Genomic DNA, 16574 nt, shown 5'->3' with positions numbered 1-16574 from the left:
AGTGCCTGGGGGCTGTAGGGGCCTGGATGGGGGACAATAGGCTTCAATTAAACCCTGGTAGAGGCTGTGGGTATGGGGAGCCTCAAGATCTAGGAGCTTATCATCCTTGGTTCTGGGTGGGGTTGCACTACCCCAGACAGACCTAGTGCATAATCTGGGGATCCTCCTAGACTCACAACTCCTGTTCGAAGAGCAGTGGCAGCCATGGCTAGGAGGGCCTTTGTACAACTTTGTGTTGTGCATCAGTTACGCCCCTTCCTGGATCAGGAGGCCCTCCGCATGGTCACTCATGCCCTTGTCACCTCCCATTTGGATTGCTGCAATGCGCCCTACATGGGGCTACCCTTGAAGAGCATTCAGAAGCTACAGCTGGAGAAAAATGCAGTGGTGCAGATAGTTTTGAATGTCCCTAGGGTTGCACACATAACACCTCTGTTACGCAAGCTGCATTGGTTGCTAGTTTGCTTCCAGGTCCAATTCAAGATGTTGGTTATTGCCTTTAAAGCCCTTCATGGCACAGGACCAGGTTATCTGAGGAGCCGCTTCACCCCTGTTATATCCGCCTGGCCCACTTGGTTCAGCAGAAGGGGCGCGTTGCAGACCCTACCAGTCAAGGAATTTCAGCTGGTGGGATCTAGAAAGAGGGCCTTTTCTGCTGTGGCTCTTGCTCTGTGGAACAGCTTACCACCTGAGATGCAGGTTGCCCCACTCTCCTGGACTTCTGAAAAAGTGTGAAAAAATGGCTATGCCAGATGGACTGGGGGTCTGATGGGGGCTCGCATTGTTGGAATTGGCTGGTGGGATGATTGATACTGCTCCCCTTCATCATCTTGAATTACAAACACACACAGATGGTCTTTCTGCAATATACAGTGGTACCTCGGGTCATGAACTTAATTCATTCCGCAACTCTGGTCGCGACCCGAATTGGTCGCGACCTGAATCAAATTTTCCCATAAGGTTCAATGTAAATACGGTTAATCCGTTCTGACCCCTACGAATTTGGTCGCCAACCGATTTTGGTTGCCAACTGAATCAAATTTTCCCATAAGGTTCAATGTAAATACGGTTAATCCATTCTGAACCATATGTATTTTTTTTTTAAACCACAAAAATATGAAACAAAGTATAGTACGGTACAGTATGAAGAGAGAGGACACTAACCTTGCTTGAGGCGACTTCTGGCGTGGAGGACAGGAAGGCAGGTGGGGAGGCGGTTATTGTTTGGAAGGAGAGTCCCCCTCCCTACAGGAAGCCATGACCACGTGTGTCAGCAGGGAAACGGCCGCGGATCCTGTTCATCACCCGATGCGGAGTTCGCGAATGGAAGCAAAATTTTGCGAACGGTGCTGTTTGTGAACCGAATTGTTCATGAACAGAAGCGTTCGTGACCTGAGGTACCACTGTATATTATTCTTATTAGTTAATTTTAATATGGTTATTTATATTTTTATTGTTGTTACTGTTTTGGATTTTAATTGTGAACCACCCAGAGTTGCCCTCTTGGGGAGATGGGTGACATATAAATTTAATAAATAAATAAATTATAAGAGAGTGTTATACTAAAGACTGTACAGGAGTTTAGGGACCAGTTCACATGACATTTCTTCTCCCATTACTGTTGCATTTACTGTTGTACATTAGCAGCATATAACACACGATGGCTGGATCTTTCATTAGCCAGCCATTTTAATGACCTCTCAGATGGTTTGGCCAGGGGGAGATGAAAATCAGGACAACCACAGAGATAAATAAGAGATCCCAACTTCACAAGGTCTTTCTGCAATTTCATCTCAATCAGATTTGGAATGACAATTAACTCTGGGAAAGGAATTTCAACAAGATTGTGGGGGTCTTAGTTGATTGGATAGAATTAATTTAATTCCAAATAAGACAAAGTCTGTTTGGAGTTAAATCCAACTCCTGCAGAGTTAATGCACTAAGTAAATTACCTCCATTTGGAAATTTTCAGAATATGCTTATTCCTTCTTGACCCAGTCAAGGATGTCATGTGAATAGTGTTATTAAGTGAAAATGATTAATCATTTGAATGTTTAATATTTTTTACAATTTGTTATTTAGGTAACAGATATGGGTACAGGAGTTAACATTAATAAAAATAATGAAAATATTTTTTTAGTCAATTGCTTTATTCATATTTTTTCCTTCAGATAGGGGAGGGAAAGCGAGTTACTCTGTGCTTCTATCAATCAACAAAATTTGCATCAATGAAGGGTTATATTACATACATATTAGCAATGCTATATTGCTAATCCCTGCTTTTGATGACATTAATTGATCAATATGAATGTCACCATTTATAGAATTATCTAAAAATAATGTAATTCTTAGAAATTCATACCCCAGTATGATCTGGACTAACTATATTTCTGTTTTTTCTGATTAAAAAGAGGATGAAAACAATAGTTACTTTTTGGATAAAAACTATCTTTGAGGTGGAATTCTACTTTTGTTTTTGCAGTTGTTCTTAGACGCCTTTAAGATATGCCATAATCCAGTTCAATCAGAGTTGATATTGTTGATCTAATCTCATGTGCACCATGAATTCAAATCCACACATCTAAACATGGAATAACACTGAGAATATTACAATATAGTGTGGCATAAAGCACTCTGAATTCTCTCTAATGCATAAGTGCATAAGTACATTTTATTTCTTCAGTGTTTGATGACTTCCGGAATGCACAATATATATTACTTAAAGTGCCCAGAATCTCAGTGTTAAATAATATTTGTATTATAGGTTTCTTTTCCATATTATATTATTTCAGCCAATTAGAGCCATAACATATAATGTTTCACTGAGCCATTAGTAATGTTATTTCCATAATTAATGTATAGAAATGTCATATTTACAAATAGGTTTCCTGTTTCCAGGATTTACAGTATTGACTAAGTTTAGAATCCTACAAAGGAAGAGTATCTAAACATATTGCATTTCCTTGCATGGATATTCAATCTGATTAAAGCAAACTATTTTTCTATTACGTAGTAATCAATGCTAAACAGAGTCGTAATTGACTATGATGTTTCAGAATGAGCTTTAAATAAAGTTAAATTCTTTTACTAGCTAATCTATATTTTAATTTCATGAATATAACAGGGCAGAAATGTATAAACAAGAGCCTTTTGTACTAATTACTATTATTAGACAATAATAACACATTTCTATAATATCATACATACACTGTATCTTTACTTTCCTCATTTTTTTTTTTTTTTAATCTGCGCTCAGTCGTTACCGACTCTGCAGTGACTGCTTGGACGAGTCCTTGCAGTTTTCAAGGCAATTGTTTCAGAAGTGGTTTGCCAGAGCCTCTTTCCTAGGGCAGAGCCCAGCTGGCGAGCGCAGGAGGCGGGGTTTCCGTTGCTTCGCGCCTTTTTCGGGCACGCACGGTTTTTCGCGCTTACCGGCAACTGCTCCCGACTCCTTTTTGCAAGGCGCCGCCAGCATTTTTCCTCCCACCGGAGTGAGAGTACCCATTTATCTACTCATGTGAGTTTTCAAACTGTTGGGTTGACAGGAACTGGGGAGGAAACAGGAGCTTACCCTGCTAACGCGAAGGCTGGACTCGAACCGCTGAAGTGTTGACCATTTCTGGCCAGCAACTTTCAGCGTCATTAAGCCGCTGCGCCACCGCGTCCCCCTTCCTCAATTAAATATTTGTAAACCAATTTAATAATCGATTGAAATCTGGAGAAAAGAACCATTGGTGGGTAGGTTTACTCCTCACTGTTGCAGGGCCTTCTAGCTTCCCAATATGATCAGGCAACTGGGAAATAATCATGAGCAGATCTGGGAAACAGAGGGAGCCCAAAGGCTAGAATTCCTGTTGCTTAGCAATGCTAGGTTTGGCTCAAATTCTCATGCAATAACTGCGCCACCTGTGTGCAACTTCCCCACCATCTTATTTTTAAGCTATCACAAATAAGAATAAACAAAATGCATATTTGCAAGCTGAGGTCCAATAGGTGTCTCAAATATTTAAAAACATTACTACATGATCTTTTCAAACCCTGTAGTTTTTTTTATTAAGCTCTTATCACTAGTGCATCAAAATAGTCTCATGCTCATACCCAATGGATTTTGTTTCACAGAGGCCATAACTGAATCCACTTCCACCTAAAATAGAAAAAAATAGTACCATCAACAAATGAACCCTTAAATACTCACATATAAACAAATTCTTCAGAATCATTAGGATAAATACATAATTATCTAATTAATTAATTAAATTTTTATTCCATCTTTTGTTTTTTGGAAAAATTCGCTTCTTGTTTTCCCCACAACCATTCTGTGAGAACTCAACATTAAGGGCAAAATCAAACAATGATTAGAAACCTTGAAGTCCTATTGATTTTAATGGAAAAGCTAAACACATAAATTTGTAAAACCAAAATTAATAAAATTTGAAAGTACTTAACTGGATGGTAACAATGGTAACAATGTCTCCAGAAACATATGCTAAAGAGTAGATTAGCAAGCCATTGTATTAAACTCTAATAGAATAAATTTTTCAAATATCGAAATTGAGATTGCTTTTCTCAAGAAATAATCTGATAAATTTATAGTTGAAATGAAAAGTTAAAACTTTTCCAGGCTTAATGCAGATCCAGTGAAATGAACCGGACCTAAGTTAGTCATAACTAATTAAATTCCAATTCATCGTATTAAACCATGATGTTTTAACCACATTTGTTAAATGTGGGTGTAAAAATGGATGTTAATGCTTGGATTTGTATAATATGCTAAGCCAAAAATAACATATGAACCAAACTAAATTAATTCAGATATAATCTGCAATTCAAATTCCTCATGCAATTCTGAATTATTGGCAAAATTACTAACTATAATTTGAACATGGCTTGCTGACAAACGTTTGCTATTGAATCAAAACTATACAATATCATATACTATTTTTCTGGGTCCCATCACGTAGGTAAGACCTAGGAGATGTGTCTTATCTGTTGCTGCTCTAGTCCTTCGGAACAACAATCTCATATTTGTCTGGCCCCAACCCTGCCCAACTTTCAAAAGACATTGAAGACTGTTTTTTCCCTCAGGAATTGAGTCTGGGAGTGATATGACCTGTTAGATGACTTTTTCCTGGCACTTTATGCCTATATATGTTTCTGTTGTGGATTTTTTCATGCTTTGTTTTATTATGTGTTTTACTGGGTTATTATTGTTCAATAATGATATATGCTGACATGAGCTGAGTGCTGAGTAGGCAGCTATATAAATCAAATGAATAAATAACTCAGAAGTGGAAGTGGGAAACAAGAGTATGCAATGGAAGACCACAAGTACAGGCCTGACAAAACTTAGTGCCATATTTGAGCTGAAGTGAAACAATACAAATGAATATTAACTTTTAAAAATAACTTTGTCTTAACGTTCTCTTCTAGCATTAAAGGAACTACAGTTTTGATAAAAATGAAAACTCCAATTGCTACTTCTGTTTAAAGATCAAACTGGCTACAAATTCTTCAGGGTTTTGATGATGAAACTATAGGTTAAAATTAAGACCTCTACTATGTTGATTTCTAGAGAACAAAGCAAATGAGTTTTTATTAGCAAAACAAAAATACAAGTCCCTGCATTACATAAATTGGAGTTACTGCACCATACTCCTTTTAGTTTTTACTAGACAACCTGTGACCTGTTGGGTCATCCTTTGAGAGAAAGGTAGTGCACTCTGATGTGACCGGAATGAACATTAAATTTTCCTGAATGGTATTGCTATCACTTTGCTTTGATAATGACCACAGGCAGGTAGAAGAGCAGTGGGAACAGGAGCAACTTTCAACTTCCTACCGGCTTCCCCATTGACTTTGTTTGTGGGAAGCTGGCAGAGAGTATTGGAAATCACAATCACGTGACTGTGGGAACATTGCAACAGCCAGAACTTTGTGAATAAAAGTAGTCTGAACATCCTGGACATTTCAATTCCACAGGGGTAATGGGACACGGATTTTTACACATTCTTTAAGTTAGCAGATTTTAGGTACCTTGATGCAAAAACCTTTGTGGTATAATGCATCATTTGGGCTAACTTGATGGTACAAACAAACAGATAAACACAATGAGAATTTTAGTAGTATATAGATTTTATTTACTTATTTTAATTTAGGCACTGCTAAACTTCAAATTGACTTTGGGCAGCTCACAACATAATGAGCAATGAAAACACAGAATCCTACAAAAGCTTGAAGCCTGGCTGATTGTCTGGAATGTTAAGTAGAGCATTAAACTCTAGTTTAGTGCACCTTCAGGAAGGCTCTTGGGAATAAGTGAAGACCTACTACAATCAAAGTTTGGTGTACTGGGTTGAGGGACACTGCTGTTACAAGATTATTTTTAATTGTTTTCCTATTTTTTTGCATGAGTTTTTTGTTAGCCACTCATAGAGTAACTATGGCTGGAGTAGTGTTTCATTTGGAGTGAATAATTAAATAAATGAACAAATAAATAATAAAGTCTACATTGCTATAGGTCCTACTTGTCCATCATAATGACAGACACGCCTTTGAAAGGAATGGGGAGAGAGTCTTGACCCATCTGCTGCACACCACATTATAGTGGAAGAAGAGTGAATTGAAATGCAAATGCATATTATTGGGTTACAAATTCCACTCATATTCCTAATTTTTCCCAGAAAAAAAAAATAATTTCCCTTTTAAAAAGAAGCATTTTTGCCTTTCTGCCATGTTACTACTCTTTTCTTCAGTAAAAGATCAGAGACAGAATGTAATTAATTCAAAAATATCTCTTTATCACAGAGCAAAGCATAGAAAAAAATGTTCAAATAATAATTGTAGTCTAGTCCATGCAGAAACTCTAACTGGTGTTGAAAGAAAAAGTTGATTGGAAGTGTGCCAATCCCTACTTAATTAATTTACTCTAACTTTCTATTAAGTTTCATTGCCAAGCTGATTGTTTCTAACTCTGTTTTATACTAATACACTGAGTGACGGTTTGATTTGCTCAGATCTATTACACCAGAAGCTGTTTTGCATTATCTCCTCAGAACTCGGATCTACACTGTGGTAGTCCCCAACTGCATTGCTTCTCACTGATCTTTTGAATCTGGGAGTGATTTCTGTTCTTTTCCCTCCAAGCCTTACTCTTTCAGCCTCAATACTCCTCCAAACCAGAAATGCTACTCCAGCACAATACTGGGATTCAGTTGGGAATCCCAATATTGGGATTTAACTGGCTTTTAGTCTAGCCAATTTAACTGAAAATAACCTAGCTTGAGATTGAACCTTAAACCCAGTAAAAGACAAATGCTTACATAGTATTCTGAGACATTTTCCCATTGGCTGAAAGCATCAGATGTTCAGTCTTTTAAATTTGTATTCAGGAGTGAGTACAAATTATACAGCTAGAACATTCTGCTCTCAGCACAATTTGTCTCATGATAACTGATATTTGCACTCAACACTGTAGCATATTTGTCAGCATATCTGACCTTTCATTCAAGTTAGAGGGAAACATCTTTCCTCTTATAGTGGCAGCAGTGCTATAAAAGCCAAACAAAACTAAATATACCACAGATGTATTATAGTAAAGCTAGCTGACATTTTAAAGTACGGAGGCAATCCTTTTAATCTGTAAACCAGATTGCCTCCACCACCTTTGAGGGGCAGGGAAGTGCCCCCTTTCAGTTTGCAGCGCCACATGCAGTTTGTGTGTCCCTCCCTACTAAAAAGTGAATAGTAAGGGATGCATTGGGCATACCTACTGCATTCTACTAGGTTTGGGAGGCTGAAACTTAAAGCAAGGGTCACTGAGAAGATTATCTGCAATATCTCAAAAGGATAGCCAGAACCAACAATTAAATATTTTTAAATAGTTTTGAAAAATGTTGTTTGAAAACTTCGTATTAACAGAGATTGGATTATTTAATCTGTTGTGTTCAGCATATTTAAAGAATAAGCCAATCCTCGAGATAAGAAATAAATGGTACCTTTGAGGGTTTATAGCCAAAAAGCATCACTATAGCAACCTTATAGTCTTCTCTGTTTAAGTATCCTTTGTTGTTTTCATCACATGCCTCAAATGCCTAAATAAAAATAAACAAAGATAATTGGGATTTTAAAAGCTCACCATTGCTTACCTTAAAATATACTAGGGCTGTGAAAATCCTTCAAAAAAGGTGCTTCAGAACCTACAATAACATATTTGCCACAACAGTGTCTTTTTACAGTCTTGCACAGCTGCTTCAGAAGCTGTTCCTAATTCTATCTGTGTGTATGTGCATGCACGGCAACATAGTTATTTCACCATAATTTTAAATTAAATTATTTTTAAAGGGAATGGTTAGACAAGTTTGATCACATTTATGCCTAAAACCATCTTGCAAACTAAAAACAGCTGTAATTTGCAATTTGCAATTGTATTGTCTGTGATGTACAATATTATGTATACATTACATACTGTATAACATGATGCAAAGCGCTAGCTGTCTGGAAAAGGCTCTAATGCTGGGAAAGGTGGAAGAAAAGAGAAGAAGAGGATGACCAGCAGCAACGTGGGTGGACTCAGTTACAGTGGCAATGAATGCACCGTTGCAAGACCTGAAAGACCAGGTTAGGGATAGATTGTCATGGAGAAAATCTATCTATGTGGTTGCTAGAAGTTGAAAATGGCGCATACTCAAAATGTATAACATGTTATTTTAATATAATAATTACAAGAATAATTCATTTTAATATGACACATACAAATAAAGCTTTGATGACTATAGTGGAAATATTAACAAAAAATATTCCAACTATCAATTGAAAGTTTTCATTATCTCTAGATATTAGTTTATTCAAAACATTTTTATTTCATGTGTTAATTCAACATTCTCAACACCTTGGTAAAGTAATAAAAGCTGATCAATTAAAAACAATGCTGGGGAGACCAATAAACTTTTGCCTTTAAAGAAGCAGACATGGCAAGAAGTAGTGAGAGCCTGCCCACTGTGAAGCAATCACCAAGAGCCCTTTATCAGATAAACAATAATCTAGACATGGTAACATAATGGCTTATGAATGTACAACAAATGGCCAACACAGGGTATATGTAGGACAGAATTGGCTAGCCCAAAACTAAACAGTCCACCTCTTTTCCTGCCTCTTCCTGCCCTTTAGAGGTTGAGGTATCTTTCTAACTCTGTTGTTTTCTAACACTGGCTACTTAAGAGACTATTTTTCCAACAAAGCCAATGATGCACTGAATCTGGCAATCCTAACCATAGCCATGTATGAATTTAAGTCCAGTAAAAAAGAGTTTATAATGATGATTCACAACTTGAATATCTTTCCTCAACAAATTCTGCCTATTTTTTTTCAGCAGCTGCTAAAATAATTGCAAAATAAGAAAATGTCAAAGCAATCCTCAGTTGTATATCAGTACTAATGCAGTTCAGAAATACTCTGATATACTTTGAATGCATATGAAAGAGATTAGAGAAACTAGATATGAATCAAATAATGCTATATTTCTCATTAAATAAAGAACTGTTTTTTTTTTTTGTTATAGCATCATGCAGCAACATGCCTTTAAAATAACCCAAAGAGAAAAGAAAAATGGCAAATTGCCTACTGATTATCACTAAAAGCACTTTGTGAAGAAAACTGTTAATGAAATCCATGAACAAATTATCAGGTCTTGAAAACACACCAGGGCTACTTCAGAATCCTTGAATAAACATTAAAAGGATCAACCAATAAGCTTTGCTATTTTAAATTCTAATATCAATTACAAATAATTAGACAATACAAGACTTTCACAGTAGGTGAGTAAAAAGCAATTCTCACATTCAAGACAACTGGGAAAAAATGGATCTAGTTCTAATTTTCACTGAAATTCTAATATTGATGCTGGTGCAAACCAAAAACAAACTTCCTACCTAACTAAAGGATTAAAAAATCGCTATCTTCCAGGCATAATGCATATCTAAAAATGTAACATTATTGCACTAGTTCAGAGTAAAGTTTATTCAACATATGGTGTATGCCCAGGGTATCAGCATAGTACAGAGACAGCATTGATTGTACTTGTTGACTATCTTTGGTGATGCATCTGTCCTGGTTCTTCTTGATCTCTCAGCAGGTTTTGAAACCATCAGTCATGATGTCCTCTGGACCAACTATGGGCCTTGGAAGTATGAGTAATAGTGTTGCAGAGTTCTCCTTCTTCTATAATCTGCTCCAGTAGGTGTTGACAGGGGGGAGAGGTTGCACCCTTCCTGTTTAGTATTGACATGAGACCTCTGGGTGTGGTCATCCATCAATATGAGGTTAGGTAAAATCAGTAAACTGATGATAGTTCTATATCTGAGCCCCAGTGCAACCAAGTGATGTTGTCAAAGTCTTGTCCCAGTTCCTAGAGGATGTGAGGGTCTGGATGGGGATAACAGATTCAAGCTCAAACCTTACAAAACCAAGTGGGTTCATGGACCTCCTGTTCCTGTGGATTTTGTAGTGTTAGTTTTGAATGGGATAATACACCTCCAGATGTAACTGGTGCACAATTTGGGGAACTTTCTCGATTCACAGCTCCTGCTTAAGGAGCAGGTGACATCTGTGGCCAAGATAGCCTTTGCATAAATCCAACTTGTGCATCAATTGCACCCATTCCTTAATTGAGGGTCCTATTCACAGTCATTCATGCATTGGTCACCTTTCATCTGGATTCCTGCAATGCACTCCACTTGAAGCTGTCCTTAAAGCCCATTTGGAAGCTTTAACTGGTACAGAAAAGGGCAGTGCAGGCAGACTATAATATATCCATATAAAACCTCTGCACCTCTACCAGCAGGCTTCTAGGTGCAATTCAATGTGTGGATTGTCATATAGAAAGCCCTTCATGTCTTTGGCCCATTATTTGAGGGACCATTTTTCTCCCATGATTTCTGCCTATCCTGCAAGATCTGACACAGTTGGCATACAGTCAGGACCAGAAATATTGGAACAAGGGTAACTGTTTTGGCATTTGGCCTCTGTATACCATCACACTGAAGTTGAAAGGAAACACACTTAGATGGGAGCAAATCAGGACTTTCAGCTGTAATTCAAGGGGTTTGACAAAAGTGGGGCACTAACCATTCAGGAAATACAGTCAGTGGCATACCCCCCCCCCATCATTGGTGGCTCATAAGTAATGGAATGAATGGCTGACAAGCAGCTGCATGGCCAGGTGTGGCCTGTTTCCTGGGTATCCCATAACCAATCAAGCAGATAAAAGGACTGGAGGTGGTTCTGAGTGTTACATTTGCATTTGGTAGCTGTTCACTGGAACTCCCAACATGAGGTCCAAAGAGGTGTCCATGTGAGTGAATGAGGCCATCATTAGGCTGAGAAAACAAAATAAACCCATCAGAGAGAGAGAGCAAAAACTTTGGGAGTGGCCAATACAACAGTTTGGAACATCCTGAAAAAGAAGGAATTAACTGGCAAGCTCAGCAACAGCAAAAGGCCTGGAAGACCACGGAAGACAACTAAAGTGGATGACCACAGAATTCTGCTCATGGTGAAGAGGAACCTTTTCACAACATCTAGCCAGGTCAAGAACGTTCTTGAGGAGGTAGGCACGTCATTGTCAACATCTACAGTCAAGAGACGGCTTTATGAATGTAAATACAGAGGCTTCACAACAAGGTGCAAATCACTGGTAATGCTCAAGAACAGAAAGGCCAGATTAGACTTTGCCAGCAAATACCTAAAAAAGCCTGCCCAGTTCTGGAATAAGATTCTTTGGATTGATGAAACCAAGATTAACTTGCACCAGAATGATGGGAAGAGAAAAGGTTGGAGAAGGAAAGGAACAGCTCATGATCCAAAGCATACCACATCATCTGTCAAACATGGTAGAGGAAGTGTTATGGCATGGGCATGTATGGGTGCCAATGGAACCAGGTCACTGATGTTTATTGATGACCTGGCTGCTGATAAAAGCAGCAGGATTAATTCTGAAGTGTATAGGGCTATACTTTCTGCTCAGATTCAGCCAAATGCTGCCAAACTGATGGGACGCCACTTCATATTGCAGATGGATAATGACCCAAAACATACAGCAAAAGCTACCCAAGAGTTTCTCAAGGCAAAGAAATGGGATGTTCTTCAATGGCCAAGTCAGTCACCTGATCTCAACCCAATAGAGCATGCTTTTCACTTACTGAAGACAAGACTGAAGGCAGAAAGACCCACAAGCAAGCAGCAGCTGAAGGCAGGTGCGGTAAAGGCCTAGCAAAGCATCTCGAGGGAGGAAACTCAGCATTTGGTCACGTCCATGGGTTCCAGACTTCAGGCAGTCATTGACTGCAAAGGATTTTCATCCAGGTATTAAAGGCGATCCTTATGTTTGTAATGATGTTGGTTTGTTCCATTACTTATGAGCCACCAACAATGGGTGTGTGTGTATGCCACTGGCTGTACTTCCTGAATGGTTAGTGCCCCACTCTTGTCAAACCCCTTGAATTATAGCTGAAAGTCCTGACTTCGCTCCCATCTGGGTGTGTCTCCTTTCAACTTCAATGTGGTGGTGTACAGAGGCCAAATGCCAAAACAGTTATCCTTGTTCCAGTATTTCTGGTCCTGACTGTACTTTGGGTCCTGTCTTTCAAGCATGCCTCTCTTACCAGATCTGATGGAACAGGTAGAAATAATTGAGGAGAGGCAGTCCTACAAATAACCCACTCCCATGCCATTACAGGCTTTATAGAGGAAAACCAACACCTTGAATTGCACCTAGAAACATACTGAGAGTGTATGGGCATGCTGAGGGCCCCCCATAAATGCCCTGCCGCATTCTGGACCAGCTGAAGTTTCTGGATGTTCTTCGAGGGCAGCCTCATGGACAGCGCATTGCAGGCGACCAAGGCATGAGTGACCGGGAGCAGTGCCTCTCAGTGCAGGAAAGGGCACAACTGGCACACCAATGAAAGCTGTATTTAGTATGTGTTTGGGAAAAAGTGTTTTCTTTCAGTGTTTCCTTGGTACGTATCTTTCGCAGGTTGCATTGGTAGGGTAGGAGAGCATTTGGGGGTCCTTAAGATGAGAGCATTTTTCTTGGGAGAAAAAACAGGGACATCTACAATACTGTACAAGCCCCATTTAAACTACCTACCTTAACCCATCGCTTCCTGCGGCACTTCTCGGCCGGGCAATCTTTCGATTTCGCTGCTTCTTTAGGAGCTGCGCACATTGCTAACAGCAGAGGCAACCGCCAACTAGCATGAAGCTTCCCTTAGCAACGGAGCCACCCCGCTCAACTTTCCCTTCACAATGAAAATGCCGGTTGTCAGAGGTCAGAGGCCAGAGGCATGAGAAAGACCCATTGGATGAATCAGGCAGGAGAGAGCTTGTGGTTCAACCCCCACGTTCTGGATAAGCCGCGCAATCATTGGAAGCGACGGTATGTCAATCATGGGGTCTAGGGGAGGGAGCTTTACCTGGAAGAGGAAGCTTGTCTCGGTAGCGCGGCTTTCTCTCTTTTTAAGCCGCCAGCCTGGTGGATTGCCGTTGGCTTGCAGGAGCCACCAATGAAGAGGAGGTTCCTTCCTGGGCTGTTTTGGGAAGTTATTTTCTGGGGTTTTTTTCTTCCAGTTGTAGCTTCTTCAGGTTGGACTTGTAGACCGCAGTGCTGCGGGATAACCAGGGGTTTCCCTTCCCTCTGTCTTATAAGAACAAGTCCCGCGATCATTTTCTGCTCTGTATTACTAAGTGTGTGACCTGGCCGGCGATGGATTTAAGTATATAGAAGCGGCGAACGATTTAAAACAAGTCAATTCGGGAGATTGGAGTCTCCTCATGCACTGTCTCCTGCCCGGTATATTGCGTTTATCTGCCTTAAATCGCTTATGGCTTGCCCTTGGTGAAGTATAAGGATAGAAGGAAAACGAGTTTGCCTGCTACAGATTACTGTTTTTAAGTACAGAGAGCAGGGAGTATGTAGAGAATCAGATACAACTGAATTCTCTTCGGATGCCCCTGAATGGGAATGTGTGGAAGCTGAAGGCACAGCATGATAGCCTGTTGAGTGAACGGGCTTCTGCATCGTGAGAAAGTGGGAGAAGTAGTCCCCTCACTCCTTTAGGCCTTCCTGGAGATCTGTCCCTTCTCCTTAATGCAGGATATCATGTCTCAGGAAAGCAAGCATGGGAAATGGACAGTGTCCAGTAGTGATGACAGTATGGATGAGTTAGCTGATTGTGACAAGCCCTCTACCTCTGTGATGCAGAGAGGCCGGGAAAGTAAAGAGAGGGCCCCCCCTTACTCTTGCTCAGAAGCAAGGAAAGCTGCTCACAAGAGAAAAATGTCTCCTCTGAAATATATAGATGGAAACTTTCTACAGGAGGAGGCCTCCGATCAGAAACAGAAACCTCCCCGGGAAGACTCTGGCTGGTGTCTTTCCAGCAGTGAAGATGAGGATCTTAAAAGCCCAAGCGGAAACAGAGATGCAGTAACCACAGCCAGAAAAGTGGAGAGTGGTACTCCTGTGGAGCTAGCAACAGCTTGTAAGACTTCATCACGTCACAAGTTTGCAGACACATCTGAAGTGCAGGATACGTGGGATCTTTTGAATGGGCAGAACCCTTTCAGATTCTTCCTCACTAAAGTCAAAGGAATTAAGTCAAAGTACAACTCTGGAGCCCTTCATATAAAAGGTAAGCAATATCAAGGCAAAAAATACTGGAAAGTGTGCCCGAATGTTCTAATGTTTTGTTTTTCTGAAACAATTACAGATGTTATTGTAACTGGCATATAAGTAACATAATGCAGTAACAGAGCCTGAGGCCCTAATATTGCACCCAGAGAAACTTTGCTCTCTGGCCAAGCTCCCTGTTTACTGATTTTTTTTTTTTTAAGATTAATTTACAAAAAATGAATGGGAAGTAGCATACTGCAGAACATCAGCCTCAAGGATAATTTGCATTTTCAACAGTGCCTCTGGGCTCTGCATAGACCTCGGAGGCATTCTTAGAAACTAAATTAGTGTGTTATGCAAAATGTGCCTACTGGCCCAGAAAGACTAGAAGATCTTAGAGTTTCTTTCACAATTACCAAATTGACTTAGATTTATCTGTGTTTTATGACTGGCATTTCAACTTACAAATGAACTCCATTGAAAAGCATTACATTTTATTTGGGCAAAAGAATTGCTATATCTTGTTTGATATCTGTGAAGGCTTGTTTATGTAAGTCATCCTTTTTTAAAATTTATCTATCAAGATACTAAACATGTATATCTTAATCAGTTTAGTGCCTTTCTGGTTTTGCTACCAAGATATGCTAATTGGTAAATCTGCAGGGCAGGTTCTGTTCTTACTGTATCTCAGCTGCGTATTTTGCTGGAATCACTCAAAATAAGAATGCCCAACGAGATCAAGTTCTAATATTGGGGGGATAGGCGGCATACAAACTTAATAAGTAAATATTGTTGAAATAATGGCTGTGAAAACCTTGCCAAGGTGTACTGAGGCATTCTTCTGAACCTGCAACTTAGACTGTGACAATTCTGATGTTGCTAGGAATGAATACTCAAACTGAAAATTGTGATTACTTTTTAATTATGGCTTAGTAAACCAAACCAGGACCAGAAACTATCTTAATCTCATTTTGTTTAAATAAATCATGAAGTTTAAACAACTGCATTTTGTCCTAATTTGGATAAACCAGAATATTGCAATTAGCTGAAAATAGACCTAGTTGCTTTCATTTGACTATGGCTACAGTGGAGGAGGCTGTTTATGTTGCTATTTGACTGAACATGCCCATTGCCTGGTAGGGTGATAACATGTGTACTGCATTTACTAAGTGATGGTTTGTTTAACTAGTGTAAATAAAAACAGCTGGTTGGACTCACATAGGGTGGTGAACCATAAACTATACTTAACCATGAACAAGCAAATTATGTTATGGATTTTGTATTTGGAGTAAACATTTCTTGCTGTCACATGTCTGTTTCTATATCGTGGTATAAGTTATAATATTTGTTTGGTTTGTACTTCCTGTAGCATATGAACCTGGGCTGGATTAAATCTAGGCTTGGTCACATAATGTTGGTAAAAAAAAATGTGTTACCTATTTCAGTAGAAATACTTACTTGCAATAATCTTTTCTTCTTATAACAGATATTTTATCTCCCCTTTTTGGGACTCTTATATCATCTGCTCAGGTACATTTTATGTTATTATTGTCCTTTTAAATTAAAATGGAGTTTTTCTTTTCCATGGTAATCTAAAATTTCAGAATAGTCTTTTGGAAATGTATAATTAAAATGGCTCTGCTGGTATATTAAAAAAGGTCCAACAGCCATGGCAGAACAATAATTTTCTTAAGACTAATATCACGTAATGGGTGGTAGTTCTAAAAAACACAAAATCTTGCATATATATGGCTTACTTTTTATTTTAATGGTATTTAAGAATACGTATCAATTTGCATTATTAATAAACTTATGAATTACACATTCATCAGAAGACTATTACTAGGGATGGTAAGTCAAGATTTTGTAACGTTTTAACTTATGAACAATTTTTGTGCTCCTGCTCACT

The 16574-nt window shown here is 39.0% G+C and overlaps 2 protein-coding genes across 8 annotated transcripts in view; one reads left to right on the top strand and one right to left on the bottom strand.

Annotated features, from left to right (window-relative positions):
* Positions 1–13376, bottom strand: part of EFCAB11 (EF-hand calcium binding domain 11) — a 236529-nt gene extending 223153 nt beyond the window's left edge. For all 5 annotated transcript variants that reach the window (XM_088145248.1, XM_088145251.1, XM_088145249.1 and 2 more), the window contains exons 1-3: positions 13145–13376; positions 7995–8090; positions 4099–4144 (exon numbers count right to left, since the gene is read on the bottom strand). In XM_088145248.1, the coding sequence (XP_088001374.1) occupies positions 4099–4144; positions 7995–8090; positions 13145–13222 (220 nt within the window). In that variant the 5' untranslated portion in view covers positions 13223–13376. The remainder of the gene's footprint in view (positions 1–4098; positions 4145–7994; positions 8091–13144) is intronic.
* Positions 13377–13464: 88 nt separating this feature from the next.
* The window catches only part of TDP1 (tyrosyl-DNA phosphodiesterase 1), a 37581-nt gene continuing 34471 nt past the window's right edge, over positions 13465–16574 (top strand). Inside the window, exons 1-3 of one of the 3 annotated variants that reach the window (XM_025173871.2) lie at positions 13467–13846; positions 14355–14684; positions 16152–16195. In XM_025173871.2, the coding sequence (XP_025029639.1) occupies positions 13828–13846; positions 14355–14684; positions 16152–16195 (393 nt within the window). In that variant the 5' untranslated portion in view covers positions 13467–13827. Of the gene's footprint in view, positions 14685–16151; positions 16196–16574 lie in introns of all 3 variants that reach the window. The other 2 variants (XM_088145246.1, XM_007439320.4) reach the window with 2 other exon arrangements.

Source organism: Python bivittatus, unplaced genomic scaffold (assembly GCF_059951505.1).
Source record: "Python bivittatus isolate LINGU-HERP-01145 unplaced genomic scaffold, Pbiv_v1 ctg000480_np1212, whole genome shotgun sequence".
Taxonomy (NCBI): Eukaryota; Metazoa; Chordata; class Lepidosauria; order Squamata; family Pythonidae; genus Python; species Python bivittatus.
Note: the sequence above shows the minus strand (reverse complement) of the source record. Positions and strands in the feature narration are given on the sequence as shown.